The sequence below is a fragment of the Echeneis naucrates genome, chromosome 5 (genome assembly GCF_900963305.1).
Source record: "Echeneis naucrates chromosome 5, fEcheNa1.1, whole genome shotgun sequence".
Lineage (NCBI taxonomy): Eukaryota > Metazoa > Chordata > Actinopteri > Carangiformes > Echeneidae > Echeneis > Echeneis naucrates.
The window spans coordinates 26,382,007-26,408,362 of record NC_042515.1 but is presented as its reverse complement, the minus strand read 5'-3'; the positions used below and the strand labels follow the sequence as shown (position 1 = coordinate 26,408,362).

At 41.2% G+C, this 26,356-nt stretch overlaps 2 protein-coding genes across 2 annotated transcripts in view; both read right to left on the bottom strand.

Annotated features, from left to right (window-relative positions):
• Positions 1–26,356, bottom strand: part of fbln2 (fibulin 2) — a 90,578-nt gene that overhangs the window by 24,238 nt on the left and 39,984 nt on the right. The window contains exons 8-12 of the mRNA XM_029503037.1: positions 19,592–19,693; positions 15,935–16,069; positions 13,777–13,914; positions 11,617–11,760; positions 9,162–9,290 (exon numbers count right to left, since the gene is read on the bottom strand). Coding sequence (XP_029358897.1) covers positions 9,162–9,290; positions 11,617–11,760; positions 13,777–13,914; positions 15,935–16,069; positions 19,592–19,693 — 648 coding nt within the window. The remainder of the gene's footprint in view (positions 1–9,161; positions 9,291–11,616; positions 11,761–13,776; positions 13,915–15,934; positions 16,070–19,591; positions 19,694–26,356) is intronic.
• Positions 7,186–8,332, bottom strand: LOC115044167 (N-lysine methyltransferase KMT5A-A-like). The gene is made up of 3 exons (XM_029503038.1): positions 8,276–8,332; positions 7,487–7,643; positions 7,186–7,307 (listed from the first exon to the last, which is right to left on the bottom strand). Exons 1-3 carry the CDS (start codon positions 8,301–8,303, stop codon positions 7,214–7,216), a joined length of 279 nt encoding a protein of 92 aa, XP_029358898.1. The 5' UTR covers positions 8,304–8,332; the 3' UTR covers positions 7,186–7,213.

Genomic DNA, 26,356 nt, shown 5'->3' with positions numbered 1-26,356 from the left:
GCATTAAGAGATATGCATATCTTTGGACTGTGGGGGGGAAACTGGTGTAACTGAAGGGAAAGCTATGCAAGCTCAGGGCGAACATGCAAACTTCAAACAGAATGGCCTGGGAATTGATCAACAATTCTTTTTTTCCCCCCTCTCTCCCTCTCCTACTATCTGGGGCCCATTAAGGGTCTCTATTGCACATAGACACTGACTGGATTAGGGATATACATTTCAAATTAAATTTTCTACTTCCTTCATTCCATCTTTCCATTTTCACCGCAAAGTCATATGCCTTGTTTGCTCATTAACTCCTGCATGTGCTTTCATCTGAACAACCAGAATCCACCGGAAGACAGGGTAGTGACGTGGTAATCACAATGATCAGCACTTAAAATTAGATCTTGGGACTCATTAATTTGAAAGGGTTAACACTTTTTCCCTTTTTATTTCACCCTGGAGTCAACTGAGCACAGTTCTTCACATTGCGTAACATTAGCCTCATTTTGGCCAAATTGTGAAATCTGCATAGTTCTACTCACCTAACATTACTGAATCACTGTGCATTAAAATGCAAAAGAAACTAAAAATATGATTTCAGGCAACTATACTAGCAGGCTAACAATAAAACAAAATGCTTTCAACATGTTATCCTGAAGGAGCATGTGTTTATTTACGCAGACTTAAGTCAAGCAGACTACAAACGTACAAAAAAAAACAAAAAAAAAACACACACACACACACACACACACACACACACACACACACACACACACACACACACACACACACAGTAGTCTACAGAAAAGACAATGAATGAATATATATTTTCATTCAGATTTAAGTGAACTCAGCTGATATTACTGAACAGTTGTGTTTTGAACTGAAGAAAGGGAAATGGAGGGATAACTGAAAAAAAAAAAAATCTGTCCATACCTCTGATCAGTGTACTGCTTTCATTTATAATTTTCTTCTCAGGGCAGTTATTCTATTTTTTTATGAAATACTTGACTGCTTTCCAGTCTCTATTTTGCAGCGCTTGAGGTTCTGCAGAAATGCAGCGCTCAGTCCTCTTTACCTGGAACAGTTTGCCTCACCATGCACCTCTTCAGGTGTTTTTCTACTGCAGCAAAAGATTACCTCTCTTTTTTGCAGATACACTCTGGTTTTGGACTTGTGATGTGGAGGTACATTCATGCAGTGATGACATGCTGACCTCATCTTCTGACCCATGTTCTCCTGGCATACCAACATCTAGACACAGAAAGAACTTTACTTAAAAAGTACAAGAAAAAAAGAAAAGTAGGAAGAAAAAAGGAATCCCGGGCACTATCCTTCAACTTGCAAAAACGTATATAACAATGTTTTGGTCCTCTGGACCTTTTCAAGCAGAGATTTGAAAACAGTGACAATACAGGCAGATATAGAGCCTACCCTGTCAGAGGTAGCCAATCAGAGGGCCACAGTAAATCATACAGCTACATTCAACTGGCAGTGATTCAGAAACTCCACCCAGTGGAGGTGATAAACTCATTGCAAACATGGATAAATACTCATCCAGGACTTCATCAGGTCCTATCCTCTCTCTCCCTCCCCCTCTTGCATGCGCGGACATACCAATAACCATGCTTCTCTCAGTTCTAAGCATGTGTGCCGTATTTACTAACCATGTTTTCCCAAAGTCTCTGTCTCTCCCAGTTGCTCTCCTCATCCTGCCCCATGTTCCTGCAACGCCTCCTGCTTCATATCTTCATGAATTCCATACAGCATCATTTTCCTACCTACCTGCCTACCTTTACTACCGAATATCATCTCTTGCTCTCATTCTCTCCCTACTCTACCCAACTTTGCCTTCCTCCCTCCTCCCACAGATGAGTGGTCAAGAACAAACTGCTTTAATCATTCCAGCTCACCTGTTGCAGACACTTCCTGGTTTTGGACTTGTGATGTGGCAGTACAGAGATGAAATGCTGACCTCATCTTCTGACCACTGTTCTTCCTGCACACTGACATCTGGACAAAAAAAGGTTTATTCAACCATGCAAGACAGACAGAGACATGCCACTTTTTCCGCACACTGACAAATCAGGACCAAGAAGGTGGTTTTGTAACCTAGCAACAACTGCATTCTGACGAGAGAGAGAGAGAGACAGCCTGAGCCCTGTCAGCACATTTGGTGGACATGGCACCTAAGTGTGCAACCCCACCTCCTGCCCAGCATCCACCTGTGGGTTGTTTCTATAATAACCCAGGGGTATCATTTCCATTCATTCATTGTAACATCTTCTCAGGCAGATTATAATCAGGGAATGAATATTCCAAGACAGAACCTGACACCAACTTGCTTGCTGGTAGTTATAATTATTAATAACCAATAAAAGACATTAATTTAATCCAGTTGTCTGACTGGAGTAAGTGAAAGTGGTTCCTCAAACAGCTGGTCAGCTTATTCTCCCTCCCTTTGTACAAATGTCTGTCCTGTTTACTGTATGTTTTGGTGTCAGTGCTCATTCTTTATTCTTCCTCTCCATTTTAATTTGGTAGAACATGGAATAATGACCTATTATTAATATTTATCTAACTTAATAAACGTCACCACTTGTCATGTTCTGTGCCGTCTCTGAAATGGTGAAATACAAGACAGACCTTTATGAAGTATTTGCAACGACTTCAGATGCTCTGCAAATGACCTAGTCACACTGCTGCAACTTTTCCCTGAAACATTCTAAAATTATTTGGACTTGTCCTGAATCTTTGGTGTGAGTTGTATTTCACAGATAAATGACAGCTCAGAGAAATCAATTTGAAAACAATCATACCTTCAATGCCCTCTTCTAAAGGCTCCTCCATGCCAACGGTCTCTAAAATGTTAATTGATATAATTTAGTTGTAAAGCTGAAACTGTGGGCAATCTGTCTATGTGAAAGTTACTAGAGACATGGGATAACAGTACTGCCATTCTCGTCAATTACCATTACTCCCTTATGTTTTACAGGGTAAATACTTGCATACTGAATGCTGAAGACTAAATGTCATAATGAACATTTAAAATATAATAAGACTTAGTACCTTTCACGTCAACTTGAATTTCATCCAGACTCTTTCCTTTGTATTCTCCCAGGCGTCCCTGTTCAATTGCCAGGAGCACTTTGCTGATTTTGGCCAACTGGAGAGTGCCCTCCAGAAGGCGGTAGTGCTTTCTGTGGACAGCAATATTATGCCCAAGGAAGTCTGCCAACTGATCGAGTTCTGTGGTCTTAAGGTTCAATACAGTCGAGAGCGTGGCAATATGTTTCCTCAGTTTTGTTGATGTCAATGCGTTAGGATTTTTGATGTGATTGCATTCTTTCATAAACTGCCTTATGCAGTCAGAAGCCCTTATGCAATGGACAATGGAGTGTGGTAATGCAAACATATCTATTTTCACACATGACCCCACATTCTCCTCTCTTCTCAGAGCATCAAGTGACCTTGCAATATCAAATCTCCAACTTTCTTGATAAAAGCTGTGCAAATTCCTCAGCATCTTGAATGGCTTGTTTATCTTTTTTCCCCCCCAGGCCTTCAGACTTGATAAACATGGCCAAAGATTGCAAGCTGTGTCCAACCTTGCGAGCAAGAGATGGACGTTGGTATTTGCCAGGTTGCTCACTATATCCAGATAGTCTTTGCAGCAGTGATGACCTGACTGTACTTTTCAGGTTTTATGAGCTCTCGGATGGTCTTCACTTGCATAATTTTTCTTGCTGCCAATAACAGCCTGAAGAGCTCTCAGTTTTTGCCTAATATACTGATGTTGACTGGCCATCTTCTCATTATTCCTGAACAGTCTAACCACACTCGAATGCAGTGGTCTTCTTTAATTGCAACTGCAATCATGTCTTGATTCATTATACTTAAAAATTTCCAGTAAGCATCGCTAAATCCATGTGGAGCAGGTTCAGCAAAAGCACACAAAGCTTGAACTCTACTTTTACCTGGTTTAGTATTCTCAGGTTTGAACCTGCACACCTGAAAATGCCGCCACATGGCTCTTCTTGAGAACAAGCCATAGCAGTGAACACAGTGTAAAAATTCCCATCCATCAGATTTTTTTCCTGGTTGCTTCCATGGGATGAGTTCACCTTTCCGTGTCTCCAAAACATCATTGTTGTGCTCAACGTTCCCCTTGTTTTGTATATAGTCTAACTGAAGTCTCCTTTCTTTTGAGTTCTTTGGCAAGCTGAGTGCTTTTGCAACTTCCATTTCATCTTGGTGTTTACGCCACAAATGTCTTGACATTTTCTGGACAAACTTTCTGCAATAAAAGCAGAAATGTTTCTTGTTATAACTTCTAGATCCATTCTCCTTTAAAACTGGACAGACAGACTGCTCTTCTAGGGGCATTGAAACACTCACATCCTTTTTGGAATATGTTGCCACTATTTTCTTTTTAATTCACATCAAGTCTGTTGGTGCGGTCATGAGTCATTTCGAAGGGTCTCTTCTGGCTAAAACCAAGCTGGCTCTGACTGGAAGACTTGCTTCTTCTCTTACTGGAGGACTCACTTCCACTATCCCTGGGCCTGAACTTGCTCTGATTGGAAGACTTTCTTCTGCTCTTACTAGATGCACCTTTGTTTTTTTTTTTTTGTTTTGTTTTTTTTTTTAAATCTTCTTGGTTATCCAAACTGCTATCACTCTCTGTGCTTTCATCCATGGGACATGGAATGTACTCATCTTCACTACCTATGTTTGAGTCTGTCTCTCTCACTCAGGTTAAGTAAATTTATAAATTAGAAAGACATACTGTAAATCTTATCCAAAAATATTTACTAAAATCTAGGGATGGGTGGGATTTTCAGTTATTTTAATATTCAATTACTTGCATTATATAATGAACGAGTACTTACATTTTTTAAGCCATAAAAATAAATCCAGTAGGTACGTGTCTGACCCTTAACATTTGTTCCGCTAGTGTTTCCAGTCAAACAAGAACATATTGCGTGTGATAAATGAGTTGTAACCCTGTTAGAGTTCTCAATGGACATGAAAATAAAGGCCCGATCCAACCCATTGCGAATATGTAGAAACCAAGCCTGGTACTATGGAGCTACACCATTGTGGACTCTCACAAGGTGCATGCAGTTGTGAGCAGGCAGAACTCGGCATAACACCAGTGGCTCAAATCATAATACAGCAAGAGAACACATAGCCTATAGCTTCATGTTCAATTGGTCATACAAAAAATTATAAGCTACCCACAATATAAAGTTCAATCCTCATCCTGTAAACTGTTAACTGTGCCCATCCCTACTTAAATCCTTTAAAACAACCTGAATGCCATATACAATAAAGCCTAAAAAAGGAACAGACTTGGTATTAATTTACAAAACAAAATAGGGAAATACAATTGAGTCAGTACCAGGCTCACCAGCAAGAACAAAAAGACGTTCAGTCATGAAGACACACAAAAATAAAAATAAAAAGACTTACAGGATGGCAAGAGCTTCTTCTCAGCCTCTGTGAATGCCTTCCAGGTTTAAAATTTAGAGTGCCCTGTTTGCTGTCATCACTTGAATCATAGAGACAGCCAGCAAAATCTTGTACCCTATCCATCTGCAAAAAGGGAGACATGATCCCCCCTCCCCAATCAACAATCTGCTCAAACTACAGAAACATGAACACATAGGAGATGTAGCAGAACAGAGGTTGCTGTGTTTTAAACAGTAACATGAAGGTTTATACAATGACTTGACTAAAAACATTAATGGAATTCAAATCATTGGAGACCTACCGGAATGTTTTCTGTATTCTTCCTTAGGACATCACTGTGTGGAGTGAGAGTGTTCTCCATACAATCCTCATCAGTTTCATTACTATCGGAATAACAAACAAGCGAAAACCCTCGGACAGTAAAAACCTAAACGTAAGTCAACAGCAAAAATTTGTTAGCTTTAAAAAAGTTCATGCATGGCTGTATCTGTCAACTAGATGAGTTAGTCAAGGCATAAACTGTTCCTGAGTTAGCAGTAACAAACATGAAATTATGCAACTAAAAACCTGTATCCAGAAAAGCAAGTTGAACATTGGCCTGTTTTGGTGGTGGGACAACCCTGACATACAAGTCACCACAGATATTTTTTTGATGACTGTTTGTACAATGCCATTTTACCTGCATGCTTGTCTCATCTGGCTTTGATTCCTCTTGGAACATCTGATGTTCAGACCTAGTCTCTGTCTCTACTGCTGCAGGAGTCTGAGGGCCTTTCACCTGAAATTTAGATACCAGACAAGAGGACACTTACAACTGACAGAATTCATGATCGTATGGAGACATTCACAGGCTAATAAGGACACCAAATGGTAAGACAGTTTCTGAAACAGTCTGAAAACTTCAAACTGAGAGCACAGCTTAATCTTTCTGATGCAACAACAACTCTCATAACCCCTTACAAAGGTTTGCAGTGGCTCACATTCTCAATAATCACTTAAAAAAAAAAACAAAAAAAAAAAACAAAGCTGAGACTATGCCAGGTGGTGGACAGTGCCATAGAAACTCTCAGTGAGAGTCACACAGAAGGACCCCATACAGTAAGACTATAAATGTGTGTTATGTTCCCATCCCCCACCCAGGAGACAATCAGTTTTCGTGACATTAAATGACCCCCATAAGGACATGACTGGGGGGGAAAAAAAAAAAAAAAACACATGCGTGTGTGAGGGAGAGATGTTTACTGGCCTTTATCACACCACCCAATAGGTAATCCTGACTGCATTAAAGCAACGTGAACATTGGCCTGTTTTGGTGGTGGGACAACCCTGACATACAAGTCACCACAGATATTTTTGTGATGACTGTACAATGCCATTTTACCTGCATGCTCGTCTCATCTGGCTTTGATTCTTCTTGGAACATCTGATGTTCAGGCCTGGTCTCTGTCTCGACTGCTGCAGGAGTCTGAGGGCCTTTCACCTGGATTTCAATTAAACAAGAACTGATGTTGAATCACATCACACAGATCAAAGATCACATGCATGCCTATGGATGCACTCAAGAGTGGAAATGTTAATATATTATTTGCTTTTACATGATGGCAAATTTTTATGCTTTAATTTATCAATAAATAAAATCTTCATGCTTAATCTAACCAAATCACCTTCTTGCGCCAAGGCCATTTTGAATCACTCAATTTCAGATCCTATGTCTATTTTCTTCAGGGCAAAAAGGCACAAGTGTGGCTTGTTGTCAACTACCATTTTTTTTCATGACACAATTTGTATTTTTGTGGTTGTCATTGACTAGTCCTCCAAGAGATCCATCTTCTTTAGATGCATCAAGGCTGAAAAGTATAAGAAAAAAAAATAATTTAACAGGTATAATTTTAAGCAGTTTTATTGGAATGGATTTTAAAAAAAAAAAAAAAAAAAAAAGAATTTTCTAAGGAGTATTTGTGCCTTAGTTTAGACCCAACTTAGAATTTCTCTCATCGATACAAAACATCTATCTTTACATGCTCACCACAAGCGACAGTTCTGCCACTCAAAGTCAAAGAGAAATGTGCTTTCAATTTCTGAGTACTGTCGTGACTGGCTTTCTGCCTGTGTGAAGAGTTCACCCCTGTACTCCAAGACAAAGTCCTCTGGTTCAATGGGGTGCATGGCGAACACTCCTCTTCCTACAAGAATATAATAAAGTAAACACTGCAATTTGGGAGGTTTAAAGGGGGACTGTGAAAAATACATGGCAAACAAAGTTGACCACTGCAGTAATCATGAAAGAATATAGCCATGTTGCACATCAAATTAAGCAGCAGGCTCTGGGTTGATTGGTTTTCAGTGACTTTTTATAAATTGTTTGGGACTAATTGACTCTTGAACAATGGTTCCAAACTGTGCCATAAATGGGCATTTTGGAAACCCTGTCTGAAATTTTGGTAGTCAAATCAGCATCATTCTAAAGGATACTCATCCTAAATAGTTTTTAATTTATGTGAGCCTGAAATCCACTCTTCACCAGGAACACATATACTGATCCCTTTAGTAGTCAAGTCATATTCAAATAGACATCGTGGTTGCAGAGATATACTTCTTTCATTACAGCAACAGTCTCTACTTCACTGTACACTTTGGTAAAATGTTTTACTTAAGTACTCACATACACTGAAATCCTGTGACAAACACAAAAAAAAAAAAAAAAAAAAAAAAAAACCCACATAAGACCTGAAACAAATAAACTATGCCCTGTACAAACTTTACTGTTTTGTTTTTGAAATACATAAGTTGCTTCAGGGAACCTTCTACCACTTACCTTTGAAAATGTCAATGAATCTTTCCATAGATCCCGACTTGTCAGTGCAAGGCAGAAAATGTGCCTTTGCATCATCTGCAGGTTTTAATCTTCCTTTCCTTTTGGACATAATGACTCTGAAAATAATTGGAATCATTACCACACATTCAGTATAAGAATTGTTCAGTAAGTCTTGCCTAGATCTAATTATCTATAAATTAATTTTAATAACTGTAGTAAATATTGTTAATAGGATAGTTATGTTTTAATACATTTTCAACATTATCCATTAGCCGCTAAACACAAGTAGCTAATGGTAGCAGCTAACAATTATTGTAATTAAGTAATTTTTTGTTTTACACTCTGTCAACATAACCCTATTGTGTCGCGAACGTTAACCGCTAAACACAAGTAGCTAAGGATAGCAGCTAACAATTATAATGAAGTTTTATACTCTGTCAATATTTGCCTATTATACCGCGATCGTTAGCCGCTAACCACAAGTAGCTAATGGTAGCATCTAACAAAAATTTTTTTTTCCCACTTCCGCAATATTAGCCTATAATATCGCGAACGTTAGCAGCTAACTACACTAGCTAATGGGAGCAGCGAACAATTATTGTAATAAAGTAATTAACGTCACTAAGATATAAACAATATAAATTGAACAAAAATCATGCTTACCTTCTGCGTGCAGAGCGATCACTTTGTTGCGATAAAATGTGGTAAAATATTCAGATTTTCACCCACACAATCCATTTTAGCCATCTAGGCTTTTTTTTTTCCCTCCGCTCCTCTCGCGATTTCGCGTCAAAAATCGACACACCTACACCTACCTTGTGGGCCAATTGAAGAAAAAGCAAGAGAAACATCAGGGGACGCGCGCGCACACACACACTATATGTACCTGTACAGACTTTGTTGAGATCATCATACTGGTAGCCTGTCTGACAGTCACAGCGGTAGCTGCCAGGGAGGTTGTGACAGATCTGGCCCAGTCCACAGTGGTGTGTCCCCGTCTGACACTCATCAATGTCTAGACATTTGAGAGGAACAGGAGAGAGGAACATAAAGCCCCTCAGTGATGACCCAGTCTAGGTTCATCCTGAATTCCAGGCACAGTACACCCACTTACAAATGCACGTAAATATCATGCTCTTTAACAAAGGTTGCAAAATCATTTGGTCTTCAAATACTCCTTCCAAAATCCTATAATTTGTTAACTGCTATTGAAGCAAGCTTTGTATAAATTACTGCTGAAGCAATCAGTTGAGTAATTGACCAAAAATTCTAGACAGTAATTGATCAATATTAATACCTACTTCGTGATTTAAGACAAACACATTCACAGTTTCAATCATTAAATAATTGGTCTAATTTTTTAGCAAGACTTTTCTGGATATCTGGAGGGGACACTTTGGGCTCCATCTTCTAACATACAGTGCTGTAAAAAAAAAAATAAAATAAAATAATAATAATAATAATAATAATTAAAAAAAAAAAAAAAAAAAAAAAAAAAAAAAAAAAAAAGTATTTGCCCCCTTACTGATTTCTTACTTTTTTTGCACCTATGTCACTCTTGGCCAACTGCAGTCAAGCACAGCCACATTGGAGGGTTTCCGAGCATGAACCGCCTTTTTAAGGTCATGCCACAGCATCTCAGTTGGGTCCAGTTTTGGACTTTGATGAGGCCACTCCAAAACCCTCATTTTGTTTTTTTTAAAGCCATTCAGAAGTGGACTTGCTGGTGTGCTTTGGATCATTGTCCTGCTGCAAAGTGCACTTCACCAACTGATGGGCAGACATTCTCCTTCAGGATTTGTTGATAGAGAGCAGAGTTCATGGTTTCTTCAGTCACAGCAAGACATCTAGGTCCTAAAGCAGCCCCAAACCATGACACTACCACCACCATGTTTCACTGTTGGCATGATGTTTTTTTAAATAAAATGCTGTGTTCATTTTACACCAGATGTAACGGGATGCACTCCTTCCAAGAAGTTCAACTTTTGCTTCATCAGTCCACAGAATATTTTCCCAAAAGCTTTGGGGATCATCAAGATGTTTTTTTGGCAAAGTGAGACAAGCCTTTATGTTCTTCTTTGGTCTTATGGTTGAGTCATGAACACTGACCTCTACTGGGGCAAGTGAGGCCTGCAGTTGTTTAGATGTTGTGGGCACCTTTGTGACCTCTTGGATCAGTCGTCACTGTGCTCTTGGGGTAATTTTATATGTCAGCCACTCCTGGGAAGGTTCACCTCTGTACCATGCTTTCTCCATTTGTGGATAACAGGTCTCACCTTGGTTCGCTGGAGTCCCAAAGATTTAGAAATAGCTTTGTAATCTTTTCCAGACTGAGACATTCCAATTGCTTTTCTTCTTACCTGCTCCTGAAGTTCTTTGGATCACAGCATGATGTCTTGAGTTCTATATGGCCTACTTCACCTTATCAGACAGGTTCTATTTAAGTGATCTTTTGATTTGTAAGGTCTGGCAGCAATCAGGTCTGGGTGTGGCTATGAAATTGAACTCAGCTTTCCACAATAATATGATTAATCACAGTTATCTCATCATTTAACAAGGGGGGGAATTACTTTTTCACACAGGATCATGTAGGTTTGGATAGTATTTTTCTCTTAACAAATAATATCATCACAGAAAAACTGCATTTTATGTTTACTTGGTTTATCTTTGTTTAATATTTAAATTTGTTTGATGATCTGAAACAGTTGAGTGTGGCACACATGAAAAAAAGTAAGAAATCAGGAAGGTGACAAATACTTTTTCAGAGCACTGTACATGCTGAATCATTGATTAGTCTAAAGGAGACCACAGTCTACATCTGTACAGTATCTCTTAAAAATTTACTTTTATGTGAAATTGAACACTGTGATTGTATACTTGGTGGGACTGAAAAATGTTTCAAAATCTCATGTTTTCAGTCTTGATTGACTGACAATCAGCTCATTCAGACAAATGCAACAGCAAATCACTTAACATACTCTCAACCTGTTTGTCTTCATTGACAGACATGGGCATATAAACTAACATTATAATAGAGAAGACTGAAAATGTTGTGAAATAGAAACATGGTCTAACTACTAGAATAAAATCTAAAAATGACCAGCAATATATTGCAAAGAATTCATGATAATGAGCTATGTGTTATTTTGTAATTTCTAAATGACATCATTTGAACTCTTTTGGGTCTGTATATAACTGACCCTAGCTAGGTAGTCTTTGGGCTAGACTTTCATGCTTGCAAATTATTTGAGCAATTGTGTCATAGTCAACTCCAGAATGATATCACAACATTCAAATTTTTCATGCTTCCCATGCTGTTGTGTTTCAGAGGTGAATCTCACCAACACACTTGGCTCCATCAGGGCTGGCATGGTACCCATGGCTGCACCTTATAATCTTCTGCTGGCAGGTGTAGGAGCCCACTGTGTTGATACAGTTAGAGGCTGAGCTGCATGGCTCGTTCAGGCTGTCACACTCATTAATGTCTGTACAGAAAGAGAGGGAATCCAAAGGCATTTAAAAAGTATACTCGTCTTCTATTGCTTATCCGTTTCTGGGTGGCAGGGGGTGCTGGAGCCATCCTCAGCTCACATTGAGTGGGGGTGGGGTGTGCCCTGGACAGGTTGCCAGTCCATCACAGAGCCTAGTGCAAATTCCTGTCTAACTTTTTTATGATTTGACTTCAACAGTGGAATCCTCCTCAACCACTTGCATTAAGTCCACTTTGTCTCAAACTGCGACAGATGGTACAATCTCACACTGATATACCTACACCTTAGGGTTCACTTATAAGCTCTTTTGAAGTTGTTCTGGGCTTCTTGGGTTCCCATTCATATTATCCTCTTCAAGTTGCCATCAATTTTCCTCTTGCAGCCACAGCCAGGGAGGTTGGCTACAGTCCAGTGGACGTGAAACTTCTGAATAATATGTGCAACTGTAGTCACAGGAACTTCAAACTGCTTGGAAATGGTCACATTGGGTGACCATCACCCAATGCCAATAGTCCATTGCAGTAACCAGTCAGCCTAGACATGCATGTCTTCGGACTGTGGGAGGAAACCCAAGCAAGTATGGGGAGAACATGCAAACTCCACACAGAAAGGCCCCATGACCTTCTTGCTGTAAGGCAACAGCCCTTACCACTATGCTGCCATGCTCCCAGATAAAAATCAGTGATTGAGAAATGAAAAAGAAAGAAGAAAAAAATAAAGAAAAATTCTACAAAAATAGAGACTTTATTGGAGTTATCCAGCAGATTGTTGTCTTAGATGGAAGCAGGAAGCTGCTGGAATTTACTCATGGTTACTCTCCACAATGTCACTGCATCCAGCCAAGAAATCCATCATTAAATTATGATTATGATGGATTTATATCATGGATGTATTTGTTGTGTCCTGCCCCAAAATAGAGTTTTCAGTAGAATTTATGCATAAAAGGCAGTTTCACAAACTTCAACATGTTACTGAGTCCCCAAAACTCTGTAATACTACATTAGAAATCATAAAACTATTTCATCCAGTAAGAGCAAATGACAGGGTAGCACAGCAGCACGGCAGTATTGTGGTTAGTGCTGTTGCCCCACAATAAGTAGGTCACTGGTTCAGTTCCTGGCCTGGGGTCTTTCTGTGCATAGTTTGCATGTTTCCTCCGGGTACTCTGGTTTCCTCCTACTGTCCAAAGACATACATGTTTGGGTTAAATGATGACTCTAAATTGTCCACAGGTGTGAGTACTTGTCTGTCTCTGTGTGTTGGCCCTACAATTGACTGGCAACCTGTCCAGGGTGTACCCCACCTGTTTGGCTCCCGCGACCTGGAAATTCATAAATGGCAGAAGATGAATGAATAAAGAGCAAATGACTGAATGAAAAAAAGACATGGAAGACATTTATATGTCCTGATGACTTTTCCTGTCTAAACTGATTCATAGCATGTGTTTTATCATGCTTGTCTAATGAGTCACTGTAGTATTACTTTAAACCATTTAGAATCTACAAGACCAGCATTAAGAAGTGAATATTGGATGTACATTTGTGGGAACAGACACACACAGCCTACACATGGGTTTGTTTTTGTTGAGCCCCAGCCATTTAGCATCTCACCTAACAGGTGTGCTGTCACTATTAGTTATTTAGTGGTATCATGTAGCAAACATCTGCGCCATCCAGCCACACTCATCAGTGACACTGAGTCAGAATGAGATAGACGTCAAACTTTTACCTGCAAGTCACTTTCCCCTGATCCTAGCAGTTTGATGGCTGGTGGTTTGCTTTGATTTGATCTCGATGTTGAAGTGGCTTTGGCAAGATGATCTAATTACCCATTAAATAATACTACCATAAAAATTAAGGGTGCACTGTATGAATGGCCATGTGAATGTGGCTGGTACGTCAAAGTCCTTCAGGTAGTTGTGTAACGCAATTAGCATCTATTCCCCACTTCATGGTCCTGTGTTATGAGTTTACATGAGCCAGCAGAGAACAGTCTCTCCCAGTCTCTTACCGATACAGTTGCCACGAGAGTCCTGTGTGAAGCCGCTGATGCACTTATGTTTAGGTTTACACAGGAAGGACCCCATTGAGTTGTCACATATAAAGCCAACACCACAGTTGTGAGTTTGCAGTGCACATTCATCAACATCTAAAGAAAGAACAGATGAACATAAATGCAATGAGTCACCATGAGGAACTAGAACAATACACACACTCCCTTGTTGTAAAACGCTTGGCTCTCAGCCTTAGTCTCTGCTCAGTAGATGGCACTGTGGCTTAAGCACAGAATAAACATAGGTAGCACCCCAGAAATTCACTCCGGGAAAAATTCCTTCTTGTATATCACTTGTTCCAAACTCTGCAATTAACAGAAGTGGAACCAAACGTCTTAAATGAAAGTTACTGAGTCCCCTGAGCAATGGAAATTAGAAGATTTTTTCCTTTCTGCTGCAAGTGCATTTCTACAGAGTTCACATTATTTGTCCATTATTGAGATTTTTACTTCAAAATCAAATTAAATCAGATTTATTGTATAGCGCCAAATCATAACAAAGTTACATCAAGGCACTTTACATATAGAGCAGGTCTAGACCAAACTCTTTATAAAATGATTTAAAGAGACCCAACAGATCCCCCGATGAGCAAGCACTTGGTGACAGTGGCAAGGAAAAACTTCCTTTAAGAGGCAGAAACCTCAAGCAGAACCAGGCTCAGGGGGGGCGGCCATCTGCCTCAACCCGGTTGGGTTGAGAGTGGGAGAGAGAGAGAGAGAGAGGCACGGGGGTGTGGGGGGTGGGGGATGTGGTGTAGGGTGAGAATGAGAGCAGGAGAGGTGTAGGCAGGAGCAGAGAGAGAGAGAGAGAGAAGCTCAGTCCTTCCCCCAGCAGCCTAGGCCTACAGCAGCATAGCTAAAGAGTAGAGGACTTTAACTTTTTAACTATAAGCTCTGTCATACAGGAAAGTTTTAAGCCTGACCTTGAAATTGCTAAAGAGTCCGCCGGTCTCTCTCTCAAGGTTTTAATTTGGTCTCTTCTCCACCAAGCAACATCAGAGGAAAGGACATCCCACATCAGAGAGCATTTCCCCTTTCTTTCAACCAGCCAATTATTATTTCCCCTTTTGGAAGATCAACTAAATATTACCTTCATTATGTAGCTGCATTGATGAGCCTTCCCTGATTCCAAGTGCTGATGAAACGAGTCAGAGACAGAGGTCAACATATTTGACTACCTCTGCAATGCTGCCTCTGTGGGCGCTCATCTGATCAGATACTGAACATGGGCATCTGGTGAGGGACAAACATCACTAATGGGCCTAAAAGCATTACCATAAACCTTCATAAAGCTTTGCTAATTGTACTGACTTTAAATCATTAGACGATTGACACAGTATCTCAGAAGGAAGACAAAAGTCCATAATGATACATTTTCTTGATTTTTACACTTTGCTTTGATGTGTTGTTGATGTGTTGCTAATGCTTATATTACAAAAATAAACATGGACATAGATTAAAATTGACTGTTCAAATACATCTTGTTTCTGTTAAAGAGCCTCTTTGAAAACAACTGTATCCTATGCCATCCTGATGTATACAGCAGTCATGTATTTAATGTGTGTTGGTGGCCAATAGCTCTCCCAGAAGGTGCTGGCAAACCAAGTCTCCCACTCTAAAGTAAATGAGCTTCAGCCAAATGTAAGTGCCAAGTTCTGTTGGTGGAAATGAATTGAAGGTAATATCTGAAGGCTGAAACTACAAACAATATGAGTGATTATTATAGGTTGCTTCTGCATGTATTACAGCCCATTGTGAATACAAAAATATTGGACATATTCACAGCTCAAGGCTGACATTTCCAACATTTAGTCTTGAGAAAAGAAGTAGGTTGCTGCATGTGTGGCAAATGGGAAAGAGAAGAAGTGGAGATTGTAGGTGGTAGTGAGTTTGACTTTCATGCAGAAGTCTGTGCTCCATCTCACAGCTGAATCTAACACCTGCCTTTTGAACCAAATTTTTCATTTTATCAACATCAGCCCCATTGTTTACAATTTACTTTCCCTCAAATATGTCACAGCTAATTTTTGCGAGACATGCAAATTGAAGAAAGACCTCTTCCATTGGACTGTGTGATAAATTGTCTAAATGAAACAATAAGTAACAGTGATCTTACCTTCACAAACACTGTTCCTCAGCTGGTAGCCTTCAGGACAAGTGATCTGCAATTTACATACAAATGAACCCACAGTGTTCAGACAGCGTTCATGGGGCCCACAGCTGTGTTTATTGGTCATGCACTCGTCAACATCTGCAGAAAAAGAAAAAAAAAAAAAAAAAATAGTTTGTATGTGTTGACAGGATGGAGGGGAGGAAAGACAGAGGCTTCATGATTTGGAGGTGCATGTGAGGCAGCAGTTAGTTTGTTGATGGACAGGGCCTGTAAACATTCCAGCCATCAATTTCCTTCTCTCCCTCACCAAGATGGGGCATTTCTAAGTGAAACTAGCTTTAGAATGTTCTTGCTCACATTTACAGCCGCGCCGTCGCCCCACAACAAGAAGGTTGTGGGTTCGGTTCCCGAGTTAGGTCCTTTCTGTGCGGAGTTTGCATGTTCTCCCCGTGTCTGCATGGGATTCCTCCGGATACTCCGGTTTCCTCCCCACGTCCAGACCGTCCAAGACATGCATGTATATGTCAACTGGAGACTCTAAATTGACCATAGGTGTGAATGCGAGCGTGAGTGCTAGTTTGTCCTTGTGTGTTGGCCCTGTGATGGACTGGGGACCTGTCCAGGTCGTACCCCGCCCCTCGCCAATTGTGAGCTGAGATTGGCTCCAGCAGCCCCACGACCTGGATACGGATAAAGCGGATGAAGATGTGAGTGAGATCTACTGTGACTTATGTTTAAGTTTTTCAAGTAAATGTTTAAGATGTTCAATAACTGACTAACTAGTTTCTAATCTGCTCAGTCCACAGAGAAATGCTCAGCCTGTATTCACAAACTGAGCCATCAGGACTTATGGTGATATCACAACAAACCACCCCAAGCCCCACTCACTGGAACCAACCTTACAGAATATGGTTTCTTTAAGCATTTACCTGAAATCAGTTTTTTGACAGTTTTTTGTGTTACTCCAAGTTAGCCAAACAAAATAGAGAGACAGCTCTTCTCTGCATCTTCTCATTGGATGACTGAGTGCCCGAGAGAGGAAATCCCCTCTTCCCCTCACAGAATGTGCCCTTTGTTAGGCCTTGTATTAAATTTGACCACAGACTAAATCCCATGTGAAATTGAGAATTGGGTTTTGGCAGGAGCTAAGTAATGTTTTGCTTGTGCAGTTTCATGCTTGTAATTTTTCCTCAGTTGAAGATTGCTGTAGGTGGTAACAGCTGTTGTTGATCTTGAGACATTTATTATGCAGCACACTGCTGATAATCTGGTGGTCTGTACTGGGGTTATTGCGTGTTCTTTCACATTTGTGTGCATGTAAGATTTTGGCAGAAAATTGCTATAAAATATGTCACATTTCACAGGGAACCTGCCAAACAGGTCTAGTACAAAGCTACGTGAAGGAACCAAGGTTTAAAAACAAAAAGCTAGAGAAGAGGGAAACATATTCTCCTGCCTTGCCCATGTTTCTGTCAGCAGTCTCTCACTGAAATTCCCTCTTCAACTTTTCAAATCTTTTCTCGTCAGGAATTTAAATGAATTGCTTGCCTTACACTGTTTTCACATGGGGAACAAGAGGAGGGAGAACACTGATCTTCAGCATGTACCTGGTGTATTAGGTTATTCAAAAATCACAGTAAAGGACACACCTCACTGTCTTCTACAAACCCTCTATGGAGCTGCAGATAACACATTTGCCTCCAAAAAGAACATGTAATGGTCAGCAGTATTTACTGAACTAGGGAGTCTATGTAGCTGTACAGGCAGTGAAGTCATGACATTTTTTGAGATCTGTCTTTACAAATCTTCCCAAGAAACAGCTGCACTTTTTGTATAAAGGATATTTCCAGAGACAAATCACACTGAGTACGCCACATCATATGCCCCATGCACTGCCCCCAGTAAGCTTACAAACAGACGAGACTGTTTACATAACGCCAGTAGTGCAGAAAGTCACCTTCTCCTTCTATTGCAGGCCTCAAGTGTCTGGCATTATTTCCAGTGCATCATTCAAGAGGGAAAAAAAAAATAAAGGAAAATGTGCCTGCTTTTTTATGGTCCCTACCTTTCATGGTTGGTCCCCAGAGAGACCCACAGTGCAAGGACGGAAGGGGTGAAATGATCCAATACAAAACAAATAAACAAAGAGACTGCTTTGGGATGCACATGCCTAGTATGAAGGAAGTTGTAGTTTTTGAAGAATTCTGTCTGGAGGAGGTTGTACACAAGTACAAATGTGAGAGAGGCAGCAACATTGAGCACTGAAGAAAACACACACCCTGTTGTTCTTTCACACTGGACCCAGCAGACCAAGAGTTTCTTTTTGAAAAAAATCAAGCTGAGGTACATGAAGTCAAACTTGGCTTATTTGCAGAGTTGGTTTGAGACAGGAGGGTTTTAGGATTGCAAAGAATGGTGAATGAATGGTGGGCCTCAAGAGTGAGCTGTGTACATTGAAGAGTCATGAAGGGAAGCTGAAGAATTTTTAAAGCTTTTTGACCTCTTAAAAACATAAAGTTCTTTATTTTTAATCCAAACCCATGACAGAGCATGAGGGAGGGGATGATGTACACCAGCACATTTTTGTTCACAGACATGTAAAATGCACAGGCTAAGTGAAATCTTAACCAGGAGGTGATCAAATATCACTCTGTCACACAAGCAATTTCATACCCTTAAACAGAAGCCTCACCATGGGGCATCATTAACGTGGTCAGCAATGAATAGCGTATCGAAAATGAGAAAAAAACTAAGCGATAATGATTAAAACAAAATAAAATTAAAATGACATTCTCTTATTTATCTCTCAACTAATAAATACTAAATAACAAGTTGGAAAGAAATTAATCAGAGCGCTTTTTCATTTCTGTCAGTGATTTACAGTAAATCTCTTTGAAGTCATGGCAGGCATTACTACATTGTTGTGGTGTAGCTGATGTTTTGGGAACTTCTGGGTTCACCGTGGATAGGTCTCGAGTCTATCGCAGGACAAACATGCAGAGATATTCAAAGACCAACAACCACTCAGAGTCATCAATTAAGCTAAATGTTCACTTCTTTGGATTGCGAGAATAAACTGGAATACCTCGAAGAAAACAACACAGGCACAGAAAGAACATGCAAACTCCACACAGAAAGGCCCAGGCCTGGGAGCCAAACCAATAACTATGTTGCTGTGAGGAAATGGCACTATCCACCGCTTCAGTGCACCAGGAAGTACATGTTGATAGGAAGCTGTGAATGTCGGCTTTTTAAGAAACATTGCAGAGGGTACAGATGTCTTAAGTGGTGTTTTAAAGCTATTGCTGCCTCAGAATAATAGATTATGGTTGACTCATACAGCTGTCGACCGTCTCCACCACAGGAAGCCCAATCAATTGGTGCATTATTTAGTATCACAAAATATTTGCATATTTCTCTTTCATGAGCAACTACATCCACTTAAAAAGTGTCCCAATCTCTGGACAAACTGCTCCATTGCACATTTGATTTTTTGTCATGTTTGTATGTGTTTGTTGTTCATTTATTCAGTATTGTTGACAGGTTGTCACTTCCCAGCTTGAGGGAGAAATCTTTCAGGACACACGCAAACTTTGTCAATTGATCCAATAACTGCCAAATACTGGCAACAAGAAGAAGAGGAGGTGTGACAGCCCTTACCTTCACACATGCGTTCATCTGTCTTCAGTGAGAAGCCTGGGAAGCAGGAGCAGCGAGCCTGGCCTGCGATCACCATACACTGCTGACTGCAATGGCCATTTTCTACAGGAGACAAAAATATGAGCAAAGTGACTACAATCATGTCCAGGACAATCACTCTCTCTGAAATTTCTCATCTTTGTGCTGTGTCTGCGTGATCCTAGTGATTCAATGTCCTCAAGTGCTCTCTTAAGACTCCTATAGATCCCATCTTCATTCCCTCAAGCGATGATCACTCCTTGCAGAAGGTGTCTTCCCCTCAGTCAATGTAAGAGAATCACTGGTTCCTAATTGCCAGCTCTACAGTCCTCACAAAGTACCAAGTCCCTGGAACAATTTCCTCAGTTCCTCACTGTATCCATTGATCAGGAGATTTTAACAATGAAGCACACTTTGAAAGAGCACAGACTCAAAAGGTTTGCAATCCTGACCTCCTGACCTTTAACAGAATTCACCAAGTTACAGCTGCAGATCAGGTGAACAGTTTATCAGTGAGAGTGCTTGCAGCGAGGGAGCAGACCCTAGTTTTAGATCTGTTCACAAGGGAGCATTCAGAGCAGTCAGGCAGCACTTGAACACACCATGTCAGCTCAACTTGTTTGCTTTGCCTTAATAAAAGCAGCTGATGGCTGATGTGAGTGTTGAGTGGTGTATCAGGGCTCCAGTGACTGCTTGTACACTTCACTGCCCCATATAAAACATTATCTAAAGCCTCAAAACTTGTCATCACTCATTACACATAAAGCAATCTAACACAGTATCAGACAAATGAAGGGAATGATCAATTAAGAGTCTCAAACAGAATTAAAGCTGCAAGCAGTGGCTAATGGGCCCTAGAACACCTGTGCAATTCAGACTCCTCTGGACTCACCCCCACCCAATCAATCTGAAAATCCTTTCTCCGGAGTGGTGTGCATATGGCATTTTTCCCTTTTCCACTGTGTGGCACTAGAGAGTACCCACCGGTTACATATCATGTCATAGTTATAATTGAACAATGGTTGGGATATGAGGCCGACTTTATGTGCTCAAAATCTGACTCAGTATTGTTATGTAGATGTGTTCAGGTTTGGACTCTGATCATGTATGCTTAATTTAGACCTGACTGGACATTGTTTGTGCTGTTGAGCCATGTTGTGACAGGCATTTATACAATCAACAAAATATCAAAATTACATGCATCCCTGCATTCCGAGATCCAGGATATGTTAAAGTCCCCGAAAAGTTTATGCATCAATCCATCCATCCATCTTCAACCGCTTATCTGAAGTCTAGTCTGAAATCAGGTTCTATTGCACAAGTTTATGCAGCGGAATAATAATAATTAAACTCAAAGAAGGACTCTTTGAGCAGTAGAATGAAAAACTCACATCTGTTGGTCTTTTTCATTGTCCCTTTTGTTTGCCTTCATTTTCATGGAGAAATGATCCCACTGAACGACCGCAAGGTGACATCAATATTGACAACTATCTGGTCTGACAACTATCATCGGTAAGATCATCATTTAACCTTGATAGTGATAAAAAGTTAGGCTACATCCACACTACTGCATCACCATTTTAGAATAGCTTTTTATAACCCAAACATTTCAAATACGCCCCAATGTATGGGGTAAAAACTTGAACTGCAACAGAAGCAGCGCTTGTGTGACGAGACAGGGCTGCATGCAGCCCGCATTGTATTTCTCATTCTCACTGTTCTTCACTGGCTCAGGTTTTTTTTTTCCAGTCGGCTCACTCTGAAGCTGTAAATAGCTGTAAATAGAAATATATTGAGGCTTACAGCAATATATTGAGGCTTACAGCAAACATAGCAAACATAGCAACTTCTGATCAACCCATAACAATTTCAGGCTGAAAAATACAACTTTTGTATAAACCCCGCCCCTTATGAGTACGAATACGGATGCAGATAATGTAGATGGTTGAACAGATACAGATAGTGGTGTACTCGCTCATCCCTATAAATTACACAAAATTGTGAATATCTATGCTCATAACAACGATGATCCGCCATTCTTCTGCAAGTTTTTTTTCACAATTATCTGACATATCAGTCATCCGAACTACGATCATAGGAGGGGATTTTAACATAGTCCTGAATACGTCTATCACTTGCTTCCACAACTCAGCACACACAAAAAAAGTGGCAATCAACCACAGTCCTTTAAGGAAACATTGCAGGTCAATTTTTTTTCCAAATTTATATATAATCTTGCCTAGATCTTGTCTTGTCTAAATACCATTTGAAAAGATTATGGATGTTTCAAAAATTTTTTCAAGACATTAGAGCACAAATTTAGTCCAAAAATGACAGTTTTGAGCAAAGCCTCTAAACACACTCTTTTTTTCAACACCACATCATATGACGTAGTCATATGCAAGGCTCTGCCATCACTCTGTGTGGGAGTAGGTAGTCATCACATAGCGTTTTAACACCTCATTACTAGGCTTTTAAAGACCTTTTAAGCCTGAGCCTATTTGTCAGTTTCTGCCTCGAAACTTGCATATTCTCAATAAAAAGGTTATATCTCTGCAACCACAAGGTCTATTTGAATAATTTTAGTGATATATTGAGGGGAATACTTGTGAGATTTGTCCAGATGTGAAAAATATTACCATACACCCTACTGGTTAAGAGTAAATCGGAATGGGACACAGAAAAAATAAGAAAAAGTTAGGTTCACACCCCCCCCCAAAAAAAAAAAAAAATAAAAACTTTGAACTTCTCTCTCCCTCCATCTCGCTCGCTCTCCCTTCCTCCCCCCTTGCATGCAACACCTGCTGGTCCCATATCTTCATGAATTCTGTACTACAGCTCAACTCCATGAACTTCATGCGGCAACATGTTCCTGCCTACACCCCCCCCCCCCCAATGCCTATGTCACTCTCTCTCTCTCTCCCACTCTCAAACCAGCCGGTCAGGGCAGATGGCCGCCCCCCCTGAGCCTGGTTCTGCTCGAGGTTTCTGCCTCTTAAATTAAGTTTTTCCTTGCCACTGTCGCCAAGTGCTTGCTCATCGGGGGATCTGTTGGGTCTCTAAATAATTAAAAATTAAAAAGAGTTTGGTCTAGACCTGCTCTATATGTAAAGTGCCTTGATGTAACTTTGTAATGATTTGGCGCTATACAAAAAAATCTGATTTGATTTGATTTGATTCCTCACCTCAGCTCCACCAGCCGGGTGCTAACGCTATCCACATTCAACGAGGTACTCTTGAACGTAGCACAGGACCTCTGGCTCATGTAGTCCAGTGTTGATTTACCAGTGAAATAAACATTTCATGGCGAAACAGCAAAAGTAAGAGAGAATTTACAACAATATTTTCTCGAAGCAGTTTGTGTTGTTGTTGCTGTTGGGTTTGTGTCCCACAGAGGGTCCACCAGAAGGTGCCGAGTTACATATGTACAGACTCAGTTGAGTGCTGGCTTCCATTCTAGGTGCCGTAGAACTGTCCCAGACAAAGGATTATGACGATAGAGGCAGAAATGTGGCAATTTGGTCGATTTAGTGATGTTTTATGGTATTTCTTGTGTTCGGTTATTCATTGAGTGCGTTTGGAGCATGTAAACATGCTTTAGATCACTTTTGAGTCCAGGTTCTGCTGTTTCATTTGATGTTTAACATGGATTTATACCTCCAGGAAGTATTGCTAATATAACAATTACATTTTGTGGTGATGCTCCTGTTGTACTGACTCAACTGCTGTGGTGTAGAAGGTCCTCTGCAGCGCTGTGGAGATCTTAAATTTCCTCAGCCGTCTGAGGTGGTACAGGCACTACTACACCTTCTTCGTGAGAGTGGAGATGTGGGTGGTCCATGTTAGGTCGTCTGAGATGTGGATGCTGAGGTATTTGTAGGTCTGCACTCTCTCCACCGCGGTCCTGTAGATCCCATGAGGGGTGTGATGGTTCTTCTGCTTCTTCCTCCTAAAGTCCACGATCGTCTCCTTGGTTTTGAAGACGTTTAGGTCCAGGTTGTTCCTCTGGCACCATGACAGCAGTGCATCCACCTCCAGATAGGCTGTCTTTCTACTGTTGGAGATCAGGCCTACCACCAGCGTGTCGTCCGTAAACTTGACCATGATGTTAGCAGTGATTTGCCTTGCAGTTATCAGTTTAGAGGGAGTAGAGCAGAGGACTCAGGACGGGGCCTTGGGGGGGACTGGTGTTGAGGGTGCATGTGCTGGAGGTGTGTTTTCCTATCCTGTAACCTGTTGTCCATCTGTCAGAAAGCTCTGGACCCAGGAGCAGATTGAGGAGTTCAGCCCCAGATGCCTGAGCTTACTGACCAGCCTGTGAGGAACTATGGTATTAAATGCTGAGCTGTAGTCAGTAAACAGCAGGCGCGCATAGTTCCCCTTTCCGCTCTGGGTGGGTGAAGGTGGAGTGGAGGACGTGATTGATGGCATCATCAGTGCTCCTATTTGGGCAGTAGGCAAACTGGAAGAGGTTAAGAGAGGAGGGCAGTGAAGTTCAGATGAAGTCTTTAATCAGCCTTTCAAAGCACTTCACCACCACAGAGGTCAGTGCTACTGCGTGGAAGTCATTGTGACAGGCTGGGCGGGGCTTTTTTGGGACAGGTATGATTATGGACCTTTTGAAGCAGGTAGGGAAAACAGAGAGTACCAGGGAAGTTGAAGATAGAGGTGAACACAGGGGCCAGCTGCTCAGCACAGGACTTCAGTGCACGCCCAGGGATGCCATCAGGGCCAGCAGCCTTCCTGCTATTCACACATCCCAGAGCTTTCCTCACGTCGTGCTCTGAGACAGACAGCATGTGGGTCTGTGTGGTGTTGATGCTGGGAACCTCCGCGTTAGTGTTAGCTGCAATGCTGGCAGTCTCGAAGCATTGAAAAAAGGAGTTCAGCTCCTCCGCTAGTGAAGGATCTGCAGCAGCCAGTGAATCATTGCGTCCTTTCTAATCCGTGATGTTCCGAAGTCCCTGCCACATGCATCTGCTGTCCTGATCGCCCAGTGAAGCCTCCACTCTGTTCTTGTGTGGGACCCTGAAGTGTCACAACCTTTTCAAAAAATCAGAGAGTGGAAAGCTCTAGAGACCACAGGTTCCCAACTGGAACCCTGTATGTATCTGGTACAACCCTGATTTTGTAACTAACAAAGTCCCTCTTCATCTTAGCACTTGGGAGCAGAAAGTAATCACCCAACTCCAAGAGAACCTACTTCTGAAACACAGAATTATTTGAGACTTTTAGTATAGGGCAGTGGTTCTTAATGGTTCTTAGTGGTTCTTCCCTTTTTTTCATTCCCCACTTTGGACAGGGGGGTCATTGTCAAGCCCCACTGGCCTTGATCACCCCAACAGAATGGTGTAGCAGGCCTTTTTTCTTTTTTTTGCTCAAAATGTATTTAAATTACAAACGTAAAGTAACACTAGTAATAGCACAAGAGAAAATAAAAGTGCTCGCCAGTCAAAATGCCAGTTGTGTCATCACAGTAGCAATGGAACATAAGCATAATGGTCCAAGTGAGCATAATAAGAATTCCCACGTCCCTGCATTAGTGGGCGCAGTGGGCCTGTCTTGCATGGCACAGTTTCTCAAAGTGGCTTGCAGGTTTGAAACTACCACTCTTAAATTATCACTTTTGTTACAAATCTGTCCATGACCATTTATTTACCCATGAATCTTAAATGTCAAATAAATGCCCAATGTACTGTTGCCTTTGCTCAGACAAAGTTTTTTATTGTTCCACGGCATTAAAGGGTGCTTTCACACCAACGACATTTTGTGCGCACTAAATGAGTTTGGTCCCTGGGTTCACAATGCACAATGCAAAGCTGTCCCTCCATGCTAACTGAATGAAAGTGGCGTGAGAGATATCTTTGCAGTCTAGTTTGGTTCATTTAGAAATATGCATATGTGAAAGCGAACCGTACCAACGTCTGTTTGCTACATTGTAACATTTTTCTGCCGGAGCGGACCAAAGCAATCGAATTATAGGCTCTGTAAGCACCCTAAAATGCTGACATCAATCATACTTTTCACACTATTGTTCCAGGTCATATCTCACCTCCCCCATTCTAATGCTGAAACTAACCAGGTATAACCTACAAAATGAATGGAATGGAATTATTAGGCTAAGTTGCTCGATTTGTGTGAGTGGGAGTTTGATTTTATATCTAGTGAGAGAGACTAAATGTACCTGTGGCTACCCCCACATCCTGTTCGTCATAACCCACCTGTAATACCTCCGTGCCAGATCTGTCTCTGTCCACTAACGTTTGAATTCTTCCAGTGGATGGAGTCCCCATGCATGCTGGGGTGGCCCTGGCCTCCCGAGAGATGAAGGGGGACTGGTGGTGCCCATCGACGGCTGGCCAGTGTTGTCTCTGCTGTGGCAGCCATGGCGCCCCCTTTTGCAATGCTGCTCTACGCTGGGGGTTGGGGTCCGGTTGGGGGACTTCTGGATTCCATGGGGCTCCCCACCTGTGGGTCCCCTGGGCCACTGCACCTGCAGCCCTCCAGCTGAGGGCTAGGGCCTCACTTGCATGTAAATTGCTTACTTACATCACACTTCACCCACCACACACACTTACCACTACATTACTGCTCACAGCCACAGCTAGGTACATCACATACACCCTACACAAGATTTTAATGCACCACACCATAAGATTGATGCCTGAATAATGATGTATTGGCCTTCTGGGTAAGTTAGCATACTGTTTCAAGTAAATAGTAGTCTCTTATGGACCAAAATGGAGA

Bases quoted from the DNA above. Each gene is read 5' to 3' on its own strand.
- LOC115044167 (XM_029503038.1), bottom strand. From the start codon at position 8,303: ATGGAAAGATTCATTGACATTTTCAAAG. The intron at 7,644-8,275 runs GTAAGTGGTAGA...ATATTCTTGTAG, and splicing joins ATTCATTGACATTTTCAAAG to GAAGAGGAGTGTTCGCCATG. The intron at 7,308-7,486 runs GTGAGCATGTAA...TATACTTTTCAG, and splicing joins TGGCAGAACTGTCGCTTGTG to CCTTGATGCATCTAAAGAAG.